The 16,090-nt window shown below is 38.9% G+C and overlaps 2 protein-coding genes across 5 annotated transcripts; both read right to left on the reverse strand.

Annotated features, from left to right (window-relative positions):
* Window positions 1–871: 871 nt before the first annotated feature.
* LOC104430338 (caffeoylshikimate esterase) lies at window positions 872–2,238 on the reverse strand. Its single transcript, XM_039305362.1, has 5 exons — window positions 2,116–2,238; window positions 1,929–2,012; window positions 1,733–1,822; window positions 1,513–1,605; window positions 872–1,410 (listed from the first exon to the last, which is right to left on the reverse strand). Exons 1-5 carry the CDS (start codon window positions 2,236–2,238, stop codon window positions 940–942), a joined length of 861 nt encoding a protein of 286 aa, XP_039161296.1. The 3' UTR covers window positions 872–939.
* Window positions 2,239–8,414: 6,176 nt separating this feature from the next.
* Window positions 8,415–15,870, reverse strand: LOC104425854. Of its 4 annotated transcripts, none has more exons than XM_010038688.3 (7): window positions 12,817–15,870; window positions 11,500–11,576; window positions 10,667–10,911; window positions 10,471–10,565; window positions 10,126–10,271; window positions 9,729–9,878; window positions 8,415–9,095 (listed from the first exon to the last, which is right to left on the reverse strand). In XM_010038688.3, exon 1 carries the CDS (start codon window positions 15,585–15,587, stop codon window positions 12,915–12,917), a length of 2,673 nt encoding a protein of 890 aa, XP_010036990.2. In that variant the 5' UTR covers window positions 15,588–15,870; the 3' UTR covers window positions 8,415–9,095; window positions 9,729–9,878; window positions 10,126–10,271; window positions 10,471–10,565; window positions 10,667–10,911; window positions 11,500–11,576; window positions 12,817–12,914. The 4 variants fall into 4 exon arrangements, with proteins under 4 accessions (XP_010036990.2, XP_039160709.1, XP_010036991.2 ...); XM_039304775.1 differs by having other exon boundaries at window positions 9,729–9,915; XM_010038689.3 differs by having other exon boundaries at window positions 9,729–9,924.
* Between the last annotated feature and the right edge of the window lie 220 nt (window positions 15,871–16,090).

Here is a 16,090-nt window from a genome sequence, read left to right on the forward strand (position 1 = left end):
CCAAATATACAGTCAAAATCAAATTTCAACAGATAAATTCTTTGAGTTCTAGTTTATGCCAGCTCCGATACCAAATGTAGGCCGTTTAAACGGCTTCCCAAGATCGACATAGCTAGAAACTCGAACATCCTAAAGGAGAAGACGAAGATTTGTGTACCTGATTTTGAATTCATAGTTCTTGGAGCAAAACAATAGCAATCCAAGCCTTTAACGCCAAAGATGTTCTCCTCTATGACCCTCGGTTCCTAGCTCGATGGGACCGTCACTCACAGTTTTCCTTATGTGAGGTGAGAGTTTTTTGGAAGAATGAGGGTTAGAGGAGGGACCTTAGCGCTATTTATAGAGTTTTGGACGTGCCCTCTCATCATGGGTTATGCTCAATTCGGTTCACACAAGCCAGGCTCATATTCGACTGTTAAGAAACTTTATATCATACCTTATTAGATCAACTCCAAGAACGGTTAATTACAATCTCAATTAATATAGCCCATATCGGGAAAATTCTTACAGTCTCTCCATTGCTTATCCAAGTGAGTGCCTCGGAAATGTCTTGGTTCGGATTTAAGGAGCTCTTTTGAGTTTCCTGGTTATGGTTAGATTATACTCCATATAGAGAATATCAAATTTAACCAGAGAGTATATTTTATGTATATAGAGTCAGGAATACAATTCTGTATTTAAATTGCTCGATTGTGATTGTAGAACGTTACTAGAAATTCAGGCAGATCGACCCAATCGTCAACCCTGTATTCGTATGTTCCTATTTCACAACTTATGCAATGTAGTCTGCTTAAAACTGCAGATACATAGAACTGTGAGCTGGAGGTCTACTCCAATGCTTACGATGAACAAGGTCCTCTTCTCTTCTCTTTCATAAAAACTTCAGCTGATCTTTCAGATAAATAAATACTGGCAAGTTGAAATTGTTTTTTGAATCAGTCAGATTCCCTTCAAATGCATTGACGAGAAGGAACTGAAATAGCTTCTATTTCCTACCTCCCTCTCTACTCGACATTTCAGCCACTCAATTATTTCCTTCATAATGGCTTCGCGCTCTGGCTCTGGCTCGAAGAGCAGATCGTGCAAGTGCCCTTCCAACAATCTGATTGTCTTGTCTGTGGCGGATGCTTCCTCGTAAAACTTCATGGAAGCATCTGGGTCGGTCACTCTATCCGCAGCGCCGTGGAGGACCAAAAAGGGAACTCTCAGTCTCCTGAGGTTCTGCTGCAAGTAGGATGCTATCCGGAGGATCTCGTACCCCGTTCTCACGCGGATGGATCCGGTATCGATGAGGGGATCGGAGTACTTGGCTAGGAGCGCTTCTGGGTCCCTTGATACCACCGAGCCGTTCTTATTCGCAGCCCCAACTTGGTGTCTCGGCAATAAGAGGGAGACGATCGGTGCGAGTATCTGCAGAGGTTATTACAAAGTCAGGGATACATTTACTCATTTTCCAGAGTCCTCATATAGTTTGCAGGCCTGAAGAAAAGAAAGTATCTCCAGGGTCCTTACCGAGTGAATCGGGTGCGATGGCTGAACTCCTACAGCAGGTGAAGTTACCACAATGCCTGATATGCAGGCTTCGACTTTTGGGTCGAGAGCAGCCTGTATGTGCATTTCAAAAGATGGGCGATTTACTTACAAGAAAAAGATCAGTAACCAATGGGGGGAGAGCATGATCCGCTGAAGAATGACAAGCTGAGTTTTCAGGTTGCTCAATTTGAAATCTTACCTTAAGAATGATCGCCGCACCTGTTGAGTGCCCAAAACAAAAACAAGGGAGCCCTGGATTCTCAGCCAAGACTCTTCCGATGAATGATTTCTGCAAAACAAGAAAAGAAGAAAAAAAAGGAGATCGCATCACTCCCTAAATTTATTAAAAAAAAAAAGAAGCTTAATGAAGTGTATGAAATGGACATTATACTCACCAGATCGCATACAGCGTCATCAAGAGAATGAACATAAGCATGCAACCCATCACTTCCACCGTGGCCTGAGAGACGACGAAAGAGTCGAACAAAAGCACATTAGAGCAATACCAGTCAAATCTTTAAGGAAGGTATCTGTCAGTCATGACAAGTAACATATGTTGTCGACTACACAGACACTCAAAACCTTGCAATTGTACAACCGCCTAGCAATCTTGTCATCCTCATGAGACCATTCAGGATTTTGATAGCCATGATGATTCAAAAACCCGTTTTTCATCCTCTCAAAATACAAACTACACAGATGCATCTCGCAATTGCAGCTAACTAGTACCTTACTTTCCAAATTGACACTTGACTCCACTGTGAAGAGAGGGAGAAGAGGGAGGCAGATTTGAGTGCGAGATGGCATTTTCAGTTTGCACAATGTAGAACGTAAATGCAATGCAATTTCCATCTAAGGTTTAACTTAAACATTTAGACAGTTTCTCCTCAGCTTAGCTTTTCAAATATTTGCGTATTCCATCTACATAATCATAGAAGCTCAAGGCCAGGCAACATTCTGATATTGCTTACACAAAAGCAGAGGCTTCCCACCCAAAAAGCATCTGAAATGAAATACTCATTTCCTGCATCCAAATATAGATGCATTGTTGATAATAAATTATTCTTCTCAATGTTATAACTACGAAACATTTGAAATTTTTCTAAAAGAACACCAATAAATAAAGCATGTTAGAATTATGTAAAGCAGTTCACTGTTTGTGAAAGCAGCCATCTTTTGATGGGGGTTTTGGATATGTCTGCTTGGAATATAATCATACATAGCGAACAAATAAGCAGAGGGAAACCAAATTGCTTGCATCTGACATTAAGAGTATGCAAATTCTGTCGAATTGCATAATTTTTGTAACACCGGAGTAAGTTGTCACCTCATCACACACAGAATAAGCAGTGGACACAAGTAAAGAAACCCTAAGTCTCAAGCCACTTGACGAAATTAGAATTTTGTTCATGCAAATAACACTCTATAGGTGAAAATGCACATTAGTATAAGAATGGCCAGTGATGGTGCAAAACAATCAGGAATTCATATGGCTGAAGTTTCAAAAAGCAGCTCTATCCTGAAGTTAAGATGGAGTTTTGAGCAAAGCAGATTCATCATATACTTTCTCCAGAGTTGAGTCTCCTGTTGAAGCTGGTGTACTTTAAGCTGAACTTTATATGTAGTTTCTGGATTTTCAGCTTATGATAAGCTGCTAAATTAACCTGTTTCCTGTTGTTCGTGCCAAAGAAGAGCAGTTTCTTTTTGTAAATGAGGACATCCTCCATTCCATAATCAGCTTCCAGTAGAGGGTCACTAAAACAAATCAAGAGAACTAGGAGATTGCATAGAGTGGCTCACATTCTAGGAAAACAGGGACAAGTATCACGAACTCCAGGTTTTTTTAACAATGCAAAGGGATAATTGGAATGCGAACATTTTGGTTCCCAGGAGCGAACTCTAACTTGGAATAAGCTATAACTGAGACAGATTTGGACTCACCAATCCAATCCATTCCGTAAACGTTGAAACCATTGGCATTCAGCTTTTTTGCAAAATTACTGTACCTTTCACTGGCACAATAGACGGAAAGAAATCTCAATCATCAGGTCCAGAGATTCTAGCAGCATATTAACACCTGAGCTCAGGTGGAAAACAAACCTGTGTTCATTCAGACCATGCAAAAGAATAACCAATCCCCTGCAAAAACATAAGCATGCTTTGTCATAAGAGCGACCAAAACTAAATTTGACATGTATGTTCCAGGGTTAAGTGCACAATGCAAGAAAACAAGATATCACACAAAAGAACATGCAGAGTATGAACTCACGTAGGTAAATATCAATGCAAAAATGTGATTAAGCAATCTTAAAAATGATATCAACGCAAATTTCATACAATGGACCCGGTCTGACAAAATGTACATTCCACAGTGCAGAATAGACAAATTCTCGATCGCCTATAATTTTAAGCAAATGTGACAAACATCCTTTCCCAAATTAATGTTCTGCAAAATCAGAACCGAGCAGGAAAATTTTGAATTAAAAATCTTAACAAAATAGGCAGCAAACCAAAAACAATTTGTGCTTCTAGTTCACCTGATCTCCCCATCAACAGGTCTCCAAGATTGCGTGAACAATGCATCACCCCTCACGGTCGTGAAAATCGAAAAATCCCTAATGATAGTTTCATCGCCATCCTGCACCACTCGCTTCTTTGCCATCGCTCTCCGTGCCGCCACCTCCTGCTCCACCAACAATGACACCGCCCTCCTCCACAGCAGGGCCATTCCTGGGACCCTCACCATAGGCCTGCCTTTCTGGTTACTCCCATCGTCGCTCTCACTCCTCTCATCCTTGGACTTCTCTGCTGCGGTTATCGAGACAAGAAAGACCCACTTCCGGCCCCAGAATGGCATGAGAAGCATTAGGACGAAAGTGCGGATCAGCATCAACGGGCTCTTCAATGAGCGCAGCAAGAACAGTGCATTTACGTGCCCACTTGTGTGAGTCACTGCATAAACTGTAAGATTCACGAAAGAAGCATCCAAAAAAAAAAAAAATATCACGAAAGTCGGAATCACCTCGGGAAAATTAATAAGTACTGCAAATTAGGATAAATTTCCACAAGACCCCATGAACTTGGTCACCACATCTGCAGTTACGTCAAACAGATGTAACAGATTCATTTCCTTTACTCTATTTCTTTCATCCATTAGTGACAGATAATTTCATGTCATCGAACCTCGTAAATGCCAATAAAGACTTGAAATAGCACGTCAAGAAAAAATATATATATATTAGCTCCCAAGATTTTAACGACACCATCATGCAAGGTTACATCTTTCTCAATTACATCAAACGTGAACAGAGCAAAAGCACCAGGAACCACAATGAAGCGGAAGGTCAAGAGGCAGAGGAAGAAATCGGGTGCCAACCATCTGGGTCGTTGATGAGTTCCTTTCCCTCCGAAGACATGTTTCTGCTGAAAAAGCTCAAAACTTCGAAGAGTGATGGTTCAGGTTGACTCAGCACCTATGCATCAAACAGTAATGAAGTCCCAGAAAAGGGTGTGATCGGCGACTATGGCTGGTTCAGATATCAGTGTCAAACAAGCTACTTCTGAGCACCTTTGAAGCGTCTCTTGGTTGATTTCTATCCATTTTTTTCCCCGCTTATTTAGGTAGAAGCTTGTGTAAGAATTTCTTGGCAGGTGGAGTGTGCCATTACAGGGAAAAACATCAGAGGATCCTTCTGATGAAGTAAGGTAGTTATAAGCTAGTTTGTTATCGCTTGGTACTCGCAGATTTATTTCTTTTCCTTTCTTTTCTTTTCTTTTTTCCCGAAATATCCCTTTCTTGAAAAGTGGGACATTGAATCATATTTCTATTTAATTTTTTATGCCCACATCGAGGACCTTTTGTCGAAAATAAATCTCTCCTAAAAATTAATTCTCAAAATAAATCTCTCCTAAAAACTACGTTCCAAACCGGAGTTTTCACTGATAAATAATTCCTAAAATTGCATAGCCATCCTCTTCGTACTAGTCACTTTATCTTCTCTCGTAAAAAATATAAAATTGGTTTTTGATGTTTCTAACGATCTTTAATATTTTTTAGAACTAATCTACCATAAATAGTTAAAATCTAAACATAAGTTACTTGCAATTAACAACTCACTTTTCTTTTATTGATTTGTTACTCCACGAATTTAACTTCTCATGGAGTTTATATCAAAAGTATTTATAAAAGTACTGCATAATTACTGAAGTTTCGTAAAATAAAAAATTAATCAAAAGTTGAATGTTTAAAATTAAACTATTTGACAAATAAATATGTTTTACAATTCGAATTGCAGAGTTATTTCCTCATTACATCCAAATTTGTGAATAGATAAGAACAAAAATATGTTACCCATTATTTCCCAATTAATTTCAATCCATAAACTAGAAAGAAGACAATCATTTTGGAAGTTAATTACTTTTATTGCTAGTTAAGGTAAAATATATTTGAAAATTAAATAGCTCATAATATATCCTGTTGATTATATAAGCTTGTAATTATCTTAAGCATTAATGAGATTGAGAAAAAAATAACTTGTCAACAAAGACAACTTGAAGCCTTTATTTGTTGATAAATCTTCATTACTCTCAGATATACAGCTTATCAATATATTTTCTGCTCCAAAATTTATTAATCATAACAAGATGTTTTGGTGATTAAATAACTTCTTTTCCATAGTTCTTGATTATCAACTATCTTGCTAAACAAAAATAGCTACATCGTTATTTAATTTTTATATTATACTTTAACTAAAAACAAAGTGGACTGTATATTTTCTTTTATCCATTAAAAGAAATAAGAAGTTAATTCACACTTAAACTGCAATTTCTCATTTATCAATTAGATATTGTAATATTTTTAACTTATTATCTAAATGGTACTATTTTACAATGCTTTGATAATCATATTCAACATAGGCTACTTAATTTTAAGTTGTATTTCAAAATACTTTTTACCTGTAGTTTTAGTCTAAACTTCATTAGAAATTGAATTAGTGGGCTAACAAATCAAAAAATTAAAAATCATCCGTTGATTGGGTGCAACATATTTTAATTGTTTATGATAATAAATATTGTGCAAAATATTTGACATTATCTTAATAATTGTAAGAGAGATGTAAAAGTGACTAGTATGAAAAGGGTTATGACTGGGTAATTTGGTGGGAGAGATTTATTTTGAGAAGTGCTTTTGACAGTAATCTATTTTAGAGACAAAAAAAAAAAAAAATCCAAATCAATTGGACCATTTGAGGATACAACAAAAGAAGAGGTTGTGTGAAAGGAAATACACATAGATATCTTTTATGAATTAATTGGAGAATGTCTTTGTTCTACATAATTCAAAAGATCAAAAGTTCGAATTTTTTGGACATTATAACGAGGTGGGAATTCGAATTTTTCGGACATTATAACGAGGTGGGAAAAAGCTTATTTCGTAACACAATGTCTATTTGTAGACTATGTGGTAAGGACCCAAAAAAGACTCATAACAGGAAAGAGCCTAAACTATCCGCTAATTCCACTGAATTCACTCTAAAATTTATTCTTTATTAATAAAAAATGAAAGGACTTACATGAATCCTAGTCCCACTCAGAGCCACGGCTACAGCTCCCTATCACAAGAAATGGAAGAAAACAAAGCCAACTTATTCATGTTGTTAAAAAATGAGAAAACTACCAAAAAAAATTTAAACCTATTGCGTTGGTATTAATTTGATCCTAAATATTTCAATTGTGTCAATTTAGTCATAAACCTTTTTACATTGATACCAATTCAATCATAAACTTTTCAATTGAATCTATTTAGTCTTAAACATTTTAAAATTAGTATCAATTCAATTAATCTGTCCAATTTTAGCCAGCTGACGCTGATATGGACGCCGACCAATAGTTGGACACTGACATGATAATTTTCAAATAATTTTTAATTTTTTTTCGAATTATTTATTTATTTATTTTTATTTTATTTTTTCCTTTTCTTTTCCTTCTTCTTCATCCTTGGACTTTTCTTGCAATGGTTGGCGAGCCTCCAACGAGGCTTGTCGGCCACGGCCCACTGAGCGAGAGCCCCCAAGCCCTCATCGACTACCAGCAAGGGTCACCCTCGCTCGGCCTTGCCCAAGGCTAAAAGCGAGGTAGCTTTGCCTAGGGCTGCGGGTGAGGCCCGCCTCACCCACGACAAGGCTAGCCTCCCCTAGATCTGGGCAAAGCCACCTTGCCCATGGCCCTCACACAGTGGCCACCACGAGGCTCACTAGCCAATGGAAGGAAAGTTATTTTGTCAACATCTGGCGAGGAGGAGAAAGAAGGAAATGAAAAAAAAAAAAAAAAATACATACATACATATATATAAATTATTTTGTCAACATCTGGCCACCAACTGCCGTCCATGTCAGCATTTGGCCAGTTAAAATTAACTGAATAGACTAAATTGATATCAATGTGAAAGGATTTAAAATTAAATTGATCCAATTAAAAGGTTTAAAACTAAATTAGTATTAATGTGAACAAGTTTATGACTAAATTGATCTAATTGAACGATTTATAACTACATTGACATCAATGCAATAGGTTTAGGATTTATTTTACTAAATAGTCGTTTTCCTCCAAACAAAATGCTCGGTAGCTGACAAAAGAATAGACATTCATTTTCAGTATTTGACAGAAGAAAAGAGACAAACATTTTCATCAATTTCTTGAAGCAGGTTGTCTCATACCATCGGCTTTCCAGTTCCATTTGTCTAGGAAATCCACTAGTTCTCTTCTTTTCAGGATAGTTTTTTTAACCTGTTTGAAGATCCTATTTTGCATTGCACTTTCGCCCTTCATATAGCATCAACGAAGAAACGAAGTCCAGAAAGAAATTGCAGAAGCAATCATAGAGCGCAAAGAATTCTCTCTAACGTACAATCAACTTCCTTGGCCATACAAATATCCACTATACAAGGATGGAATATTGCTGAAGAGGAAAAGCCCATCCACCAAAAAACTGTATATTTTCGTATATGTTCTGCAACATCTCCAAGGACATGCTATTACTTCCAAAGTACCAGGCGGAAGATCCGCAACAGGACTGGTGTCATAAAGATGCTAAGAACTTCCTCAAACAGTGCAAAAGAATAGCACCAATGTTTCTCGCTAAAGCTCCTGTCCTTTTCACTAAGTTTAATGTTCAAAATGCTGTCGATGAGATCATACCATCTAGCCACCCTAGGAGACTGACAGACATGCAGTCGGAAAAAATTCCCTGAGGCCAGTTATGAAAATGTCAGCATGAACAATCAGTGTCCCATGCAGAATCATTCTTATTGATTGCAAAACTTCACAGCATGCCGAAACAATGTTCTCCGTTGCATTGTCAGGGATAATTACATTTCTGAGAGCTTTTATAATAGCCAAATTAAATAAACTGACCAGCCATGCACCACAGAGAACATGAACAAAAGCTAGAATCTGGAACTGACCAAAGCCTCTGCTTATGATCCCCTCGGCGCCAACATCATCCACATTGATTATGATCCACTTAAGTGTGCCAAAACTCCCCATCTAATGCATCCATCATCCTGAAAAGATAAGCAAGGGGTCCTCGCTTGTTCAGTTCTTCAGCTAGCTCTAGCTTCATGATGCCATCAAAATTACTAAAATGCACGATTGTAGGAGGGCTCTTATGATACATGATCACCTAAATAAGCTTAAACTCTTCCTTTAAATGTCCTTCCAATTCAATGACCTCAAATTCCCTCATCTACCAATGTAAGCTGTCTTAGCTGCATAAACCTAATAGCTCTTTGGGACATCTAGTTTGCTGCATTAACAGTCAAGCTGGCCATGTCTCTGCTATTTGTTGACATTTGTAAGCTAGCAGCAGAATATGCAGGATTGGACACAAGCCGGTTGTAATATCAAAGATTCCCACATTAGTCAAGAGCAAAGACCCGTGATAGGGATGTTAAAGGACTAATAATTAACTGGTATTTCAAGAATAACAAGCTGAAAATAAAAGCAAGCACAAGTGCCTTCATATCTCAGATAATGGCACTGCCATATGACTAGGGTGTTAAATGTTAGCTTTGTAACAAATAAATCATCAAATAGAGAAGACTTAGGGAGTTTTACAATAAACGAATAAATCAAGCTATATGCAAAGGATGAAGTATAACCAAAAAGACACCAAGATGCTGGTCATAATCAAGTACCTCTCTATCAAGATTTCCAGTGGCTCCGGAGGGCCTCTTGCTTCACATCCATCTCTGATATCAATGCTTGCAAAGTTAACATAAGGAAACCCGCTCCATTGGATAGCTTGTGCTTCGTAAGGACTTCAAAGCCAGTTGTTCCAGCTGAGGCTGAAAATGCCAAAAGCATTGTTGCTCTTTCTTTAAGCTTCAAGTGCTAAAAGTGCACATTAAGTGGAATTCCAATGAAGAGATGATTTTGTTCATACTATCATTAATAGAAATGCTAACTTAAAAATATATTGATGAAAACAAGAAATGAGCTTTTTGCTGATATAAGTGCAAAGTCAATGTATATCAAAGCATTTATAAAACACAAGAACACCTGAAAAACAATCCATACTCGTATGCCGCTTACCCTAGAAGATGCACAATCTGCCAAGCTCTCGAGAATAAAATCAGATCCTCGAAAAATTGTCATTGTTTCGTCGTCGTTGTAATCCCCAGGAAGAGCACACTCTCTAATTTTATAACCGCAGAAGAAAATCTCTGAGATTTTTGGACCTGCAAACAATGCTAGAAACTTAAATAGTAAAAATGGGGTATGAGCTTTTGCTAGCAAAAAGCACATCTCCAAGCCCCACTTCCAAGGTCCAGGGCTGAGGCAACCGTGCTAATTAACCTCAATCTGATCTCTTAAATCTCAGCAAGCCATGCTCATAGAATAAAGCACAAAAGGAAAGATCATGTAAACTACACATACCATTTAATAGAAGGAACAGCAGATCTAGGAAGCATAATCCAGATTCCTTCTTTTGGAGTGTCGAAATGTTTTCCAGGACCAGTAAACATCCAAACCTGTTCAATAGAAGTCAATTAAGTCAAGTCTAAAACAGAGTCATTTAATTGCTCATTTTTCTTTTATATATATACACATAGCAGGTGCAATCAGAGCTTACCTTTCCCTGTCCTCATAAGCACAGTCCCTCAGCAGAATCAAATTCGTTACAGAAACAGCCTCTACCCTTACACATTCTTCAGTGTTCTTTTTGGACAAGTTGACACACAAGTTCAAAGACAGCGTGCTAAATGTCCCATCATAATTCACAGGAAGAGGGCATCAACTGATATATTCACGTGTGTCTGCAAAGCTCTTCTTGGATAGAAGTCCCTCTGCTAAGTCATTGTCCCAGAGTAGAGTGAACTGGAAAAATGATACTAAAGCTCATAAGCATTTAGACATTCTTAATTGAATCGAGGTAACGTAACATCAAAGTACAAGGCATCTAGGCACCAATATGTTACCGAGAAGGTATTTAATGTGATGGATACACTACTTATCAGTCACCCAGCATGTAGCAAGCCAATCAAAATAGAGATGCATACACACATGACACCAAGTAAGATGAAATTCATACCGCGTGGGCAAGTAGTGATGGGCGGTTACATCACTTCATTACTGCATGTTGTGTATCCATTACATAAATTACTTTCTTCATGTCACCATCACATACTACAGGAAAAGGTATCCTCACCACAAACTTTTCTATTTAGTAAATAAAACAATTTAACCGTAGTAATGGAAATAACACATGAGCTAGAAAGGCCAATAATTTGGTGGATTGAATATAAAATGCACAGGCCACTATTAAAAAGTACAAGCATATAAATGATGCTGCCATGCATCAAATTACTACTGGATAAGAACAAGCAAACATCTGATGTCAAAATCGAAGATACTACTATTCAGAAAACTGAAGTTAAATGATGCATGAGAAGAATCAATATATACCTTTCCCCACATGTCCTTTACGCGCCATGCTTCAGAATTAGGCGGAGTATAGAGAGGGACCTATATATAATAGTGACCTGTTCCCAGGGAAAAAAAGGGGTCACCCAACATAATATAGATTAAAAATGCATCTGGGGAAAAATTCAACTTCAGCTAGAAAGACAGCGGGAAAAAAAAGGAGGCAGCTAAAAAGTGCATAGCCAAAAAATTATTAACCCCTATCAAACCAAGTTCCTTATTGTAACAGATATACAAGAATCAAGAAAGATGCTTCGCAAAATCAACCTCCCTCACCCATGAGATAAAGAAGGACAACATACGAGACAAAACAACTAATCAAGATTGCTGAACCTGTGACTGAGAAGGCATAAAGCAACATATGGGATTTCCAAGTCAAAATCATGTTAAGATGTGACAAGAAAATATCCTTGCATGAACAAACAATGGAAAGTGCAGAGACCGGCCTGAAGGGATGCGAATGACTTATTACCCTCAAAGATTCATAACTGAGGGCATCATGAAAGAAAATATCCTGAGTTTGTATCACAACATACAAGATAACGACTCTTAGGGCTTTAAATAGAAAACTTTATTCGACAATTCACCTTCTAAATGACTATATTCTAATTCTTTTCTCTTTTAAATGATAAATAAAGTTTCTATTAGAAAGTCCAACCCAAGAGCTTAAGGTGATAGATAGAGACAGACCACATAAATATAAAGAGCATTTAGGACCCGCAAAATTTTGACTATGCACATTCACGTGGAATTTTGACCACACACATTAGCAAAAGGGATAGCACTAGTCCCGATACTATATTAGAAAGTTCAATTCAAAATCTTAAGCCGATGAGATAAACCACATGATCCATTGTCAAGCAATATGGGACAATATTTCAATAGTTTCATTAAGAAGGTACCAAGAGGGCATTCCCCCTAGGCAAAATGGCTTAAACCAGAACATATTTACAAAATTATGCACCCATCTATATATCGCGTTCTCATAATAATACGCCTTGAGTTACTCCATGGGACATTCAGATAGACCAACTGTGTAAGAAAAGCAAGGGCAAAAAAAAAAAAAAAAAAAAGAACAGAATAAGTAAGAAGTATGGAACATACAATTGTAACATATTTCAGCTACTTAAATTTTTTTTCTCCTACATCAGATGACTATCTTGGAATCATCATTTCTACTATTAAATAATATTTGCCTTCAGCATTTGCTTATAGCTTTGAATAGAAGTAAATCCTTACAATAATATTAAATTATGATAGAACTTAAAATTTGCCACCAAAGCAGTCTTCATTACTTACTTTGTCTAAACGGAAAAGATCAATTAGGGGTTGGATCAGGACTTCTAAACATTGTCCAGATACTGTCTCACACTTCCAATTTCTCAAATGCTGCTTCTCTACTTCTGAAGTTTGCACCGACTAAGAAAGTCTTGGTAGGGATCAAAGCTTTCTTGCCGCTTTAAGTACTGTCCTTTCAATATGTTGTAGATAGTTAGTTCCGTAGACCCAAAATCCTGTTGACTAGAATTGAACGTCATCTTGATTGGGCATATATTATCGAAAATTTCTAACCCAGTAGCATCCGTGCTCTTGCTAGAAATGGCCTTAGAGTCAACAACTTTGGAGACCATATGAGAACATACAGGATGCGCATAAGGCTTAAAAGAACCTATGTGGTACAAAAAGAATGGTTTTTCTTGTTGTGACGCGGTCCAGGTCTCTTCTCTGTCGTCTGCAAGCGAAATGGCACGCTCATCATGAGCCTCAGGACCTGAGTCTGACATGGCCACTTTGGTAGCCACCTGCATAACCTCACCAAATTGAAGGCTAAGTTCCGCCTCTGAAGAAAGTCCAACTGATGCTTCTGAAGAGCCATCTCTGACCTGATGAAGTGTTGATAGGAAGGGGACAGGAAGCACAGGACCAACAAGAGCATCACTTCGATGCACTTTATTTGACCACTTGTTGCTGCGGAATGAAGGTTCTCTCAGAACGAAAGGCTGCAATTGCACCGTCTCTGGAACAACCAAGAATTCCAGAGACACTTTCTTCTGGTCCAAAAGCACTTCAAGGAATTCAGAGTAGCCAGAAAATGCTAAAAGTAAAAGCTCCGTGGACAAACCTGAACACTTTTTCCTCGATATAATCTCACCAATTGTAGTTGGTGAACGAATGTCGTCAAAAGACAATGCTGAAGGTGATCCAAGTTGGAAACCAGAACTCTTGAGCATTTTACACAAAGCTACGTGACAAGCGGGGTCAAAAGATTCCTTTTCTTTGGGGCAACTAGAAGTCTTTTCAATTTTTGCTTCTACCACCGAAGCAAGATTGCCCTTTAAAAAACTGTAGAGGTAGTCAAGTTTCAGATACTTGAATCTTTTGGGGAACTTGTAATCATCTTCCACCACTGAACACAGACCATTATCCATAAATGAGAGATTAACATCTTTCTGGCAACTTCTTTCAACATCCCAAGACGCGGAGTATCTCTGATATTCAAGCTTCCCAGAGGACATCAACCTGATAAGTGTGAAGCCACCATATTCATCGTCATCAGAAGCTGGTGAAGAGAGATCACTGCCTAAAATTCCAAATCCCAAAACCAAATCTCTTTTCCGTTGCCAATCAACCCATTGAGGTGGAGATTTCTTCAAGAATTCTTCTTGCAAAAGGCAGCTTCCAGAGCCACACTCACGACCTGAAAGTGAGAGTTCTGAGGGGAGGCCCCATGCATAAAAAGAGTCACAAATCCCTGAAACTTTTGAAGGAGATGATCCTCTGGCATCAGGTAAAGGAGGCCCATAGCAGAACAGGCTCCACTCACAGTTCCAGAGAGATCCTAGTAGAATACAGAAACCCAATTTGGAAGCATGCTCATAGGTGTCTTGTTTAGAGTTTGATCTCAATTTGGACAGTTTAAACATGTCGATGTAGCAGGGCCTATCAAGACCATGGGACCATTGCAACACTGGCTTCAGCGGCTTACGCGTATCACACAGAAGTAAAAGCTTGTTTGAAGCTAAGGCAAAGTGAAAACCATCAGACCCGGCCCGAGAAAATGCAAGAAACTGATCCTTCTCCGTAGATGCATAAATACCCGACATCCCAATATTTGCTATGCAATGTATAATGCATTGCTCGGATCTAAAATCCACTAGAAAGACTGCATCCGATCGTGCAACGATCAAGATTTTCGGATGCCAGCTGAACTCACATCCTAACCATTTAGCACTCTTCGAACTGGCAGTATGATTCCACAAAACTCTCAACTGAGTACCTTTCAAGTTATGTTCCAAACCAACTTTATGCAAGATATGCTCGAGATCAAACAAATATATATTTCCATTCTCCAACAAGACCACACTCAATTCAGGCAACTCAGGAGACCAACAAGCATGCACAATAGAGCAAGTCTTGAAAACCTTACTACCCAAAAAGACCAACACCGGTACCCCGGAATTTCCGCCCCTCCTCACAACAAACCAGTGCACTGAGTACATTGTGTACGCCAACAGATACCCGACACTGCTCGAAATACACTTCCCCGAGTCCGGAATTGAGTTAACAACAATTCGGACAATGGAGTGATAAAATCTCTTCTTCGACCTGAAAACATCACCATCCTCACCAATCTTGACGTCGAACTTCCCATCCTCCACAGACAAAATCAAGAACCCAATCTGATCAGAATTATCACCCGTCGGGAAGAACGCGATCACCTCGCTACTGTCCGGGCAGCGAAGGAACTGGAGGCGGTTGTGCGCGAAGCCGGGAGCCGGGTCGGCCTGCTCCGGGCCGAACGAAGCTTCGATTTTGGAGGACGCCGAAGGGGGCACCGGAGAGGTAGTGCTGAGGAACCTGGCGAGGGAGAGCTGAGGGAGAGGAGGCAAGACCGGAGGCGGAGCAAGAGAAGGAGAAGACAGGAGCTCGGTTCGAGAACCCGGCTTGGGGTTAAAGACCAGAGGACCCAGTTGAGAATTCGAGGAGGAAGGGTCGGACGCGAGGAGGAGTGGGGACCTGAAGACGGTGTTGATCGGAAACTTGGACTTCCATTCTTGGTCGAAGTCCATGGCGGTCCAAGAACTCTCAAGGTCCGAACATCAGAGATTTTCTTCTGGGCGCGATCAAGATCGGAGCTTTTTGTCCACGGATCCCTGCCCCCGACGAACGGAACGGCACGGCGGCGATCGGAGGAAGAGGATTTTCCCGGAAGAGCTCGACTCCGCGGCAGAATCTCGATGCCGGTTTCTCTGTGCAGGGCGCCGCCTTTCAACTGTTCGAGGGATTGCGGAAGAGGCTGCAAACTGCAAGCACTTCGTTTTGCAACTTGACAACCCCTGCTAGGATTAGGCGCATATTCACGCTGATTCAAATTAGGATTACATTCCATTATAATTAGCACATCTTGCTCCTTCAATTGAGTATGAACTCGAATTATAAAAGCCCTTCGAAAAATAACAGAGCTTGGAAGTAGGGTATTTAGTTAAATAATGAATAGAATATAGTTCTTATAATTTTGAATTCTCTCGATTATATACAAATATCAATTAAATTAGACATATATTGTTTATTA

The sequence above is a fragment of the Eucalyptus grandis genome, chromosome 11 (genome assembly GCF_016545825.1).
Source record: "Eucalyptus grandis isolate ANBG69807.140 chromosome 11, ASM1654582v1, whole genome shotgun sequence".
Lineage (NCBI taxonomy): Eukaryota > Viridiplantae > Streptophyta > Magnoliopsida > Myrtales > Myrtaceae > Eucalyptus > Eucalyptus grandis.

Excerpts from the sequence above, each read along its gene's own strand:
- LOC104430338 (XM_039305362.1), bottom strand. The coding sequence starts at position 2,238 with ATGCATCTGTGTAGTTTGTATTTTGAGAGGATGAAAAACGGGTTTTTG. Across the intron at positions 2,013-2,115 it reads GGCGGTTGTACAATTGCAAG|CTCTTTCGTCGTCTCTCAGG; the intron begins GTTTTGAGTGTC and ends GCTTTTGTTCGA. Across the intron at positions 1,823-1,928 it reads ATGACGCTGTATGCGATCTG|AAATCATTCATCGGAAGAGT; the intron begins GTGAGTATAATG and ends CTTGTTTTGCAG.
- LOC104425854 (XM_010038688.3), bottom strand. The coding sequence starts at position 15,587 with ATGGACTTCGACCAAGAATGGAAGTCCAAGTTTCCGATCAACACCGTC.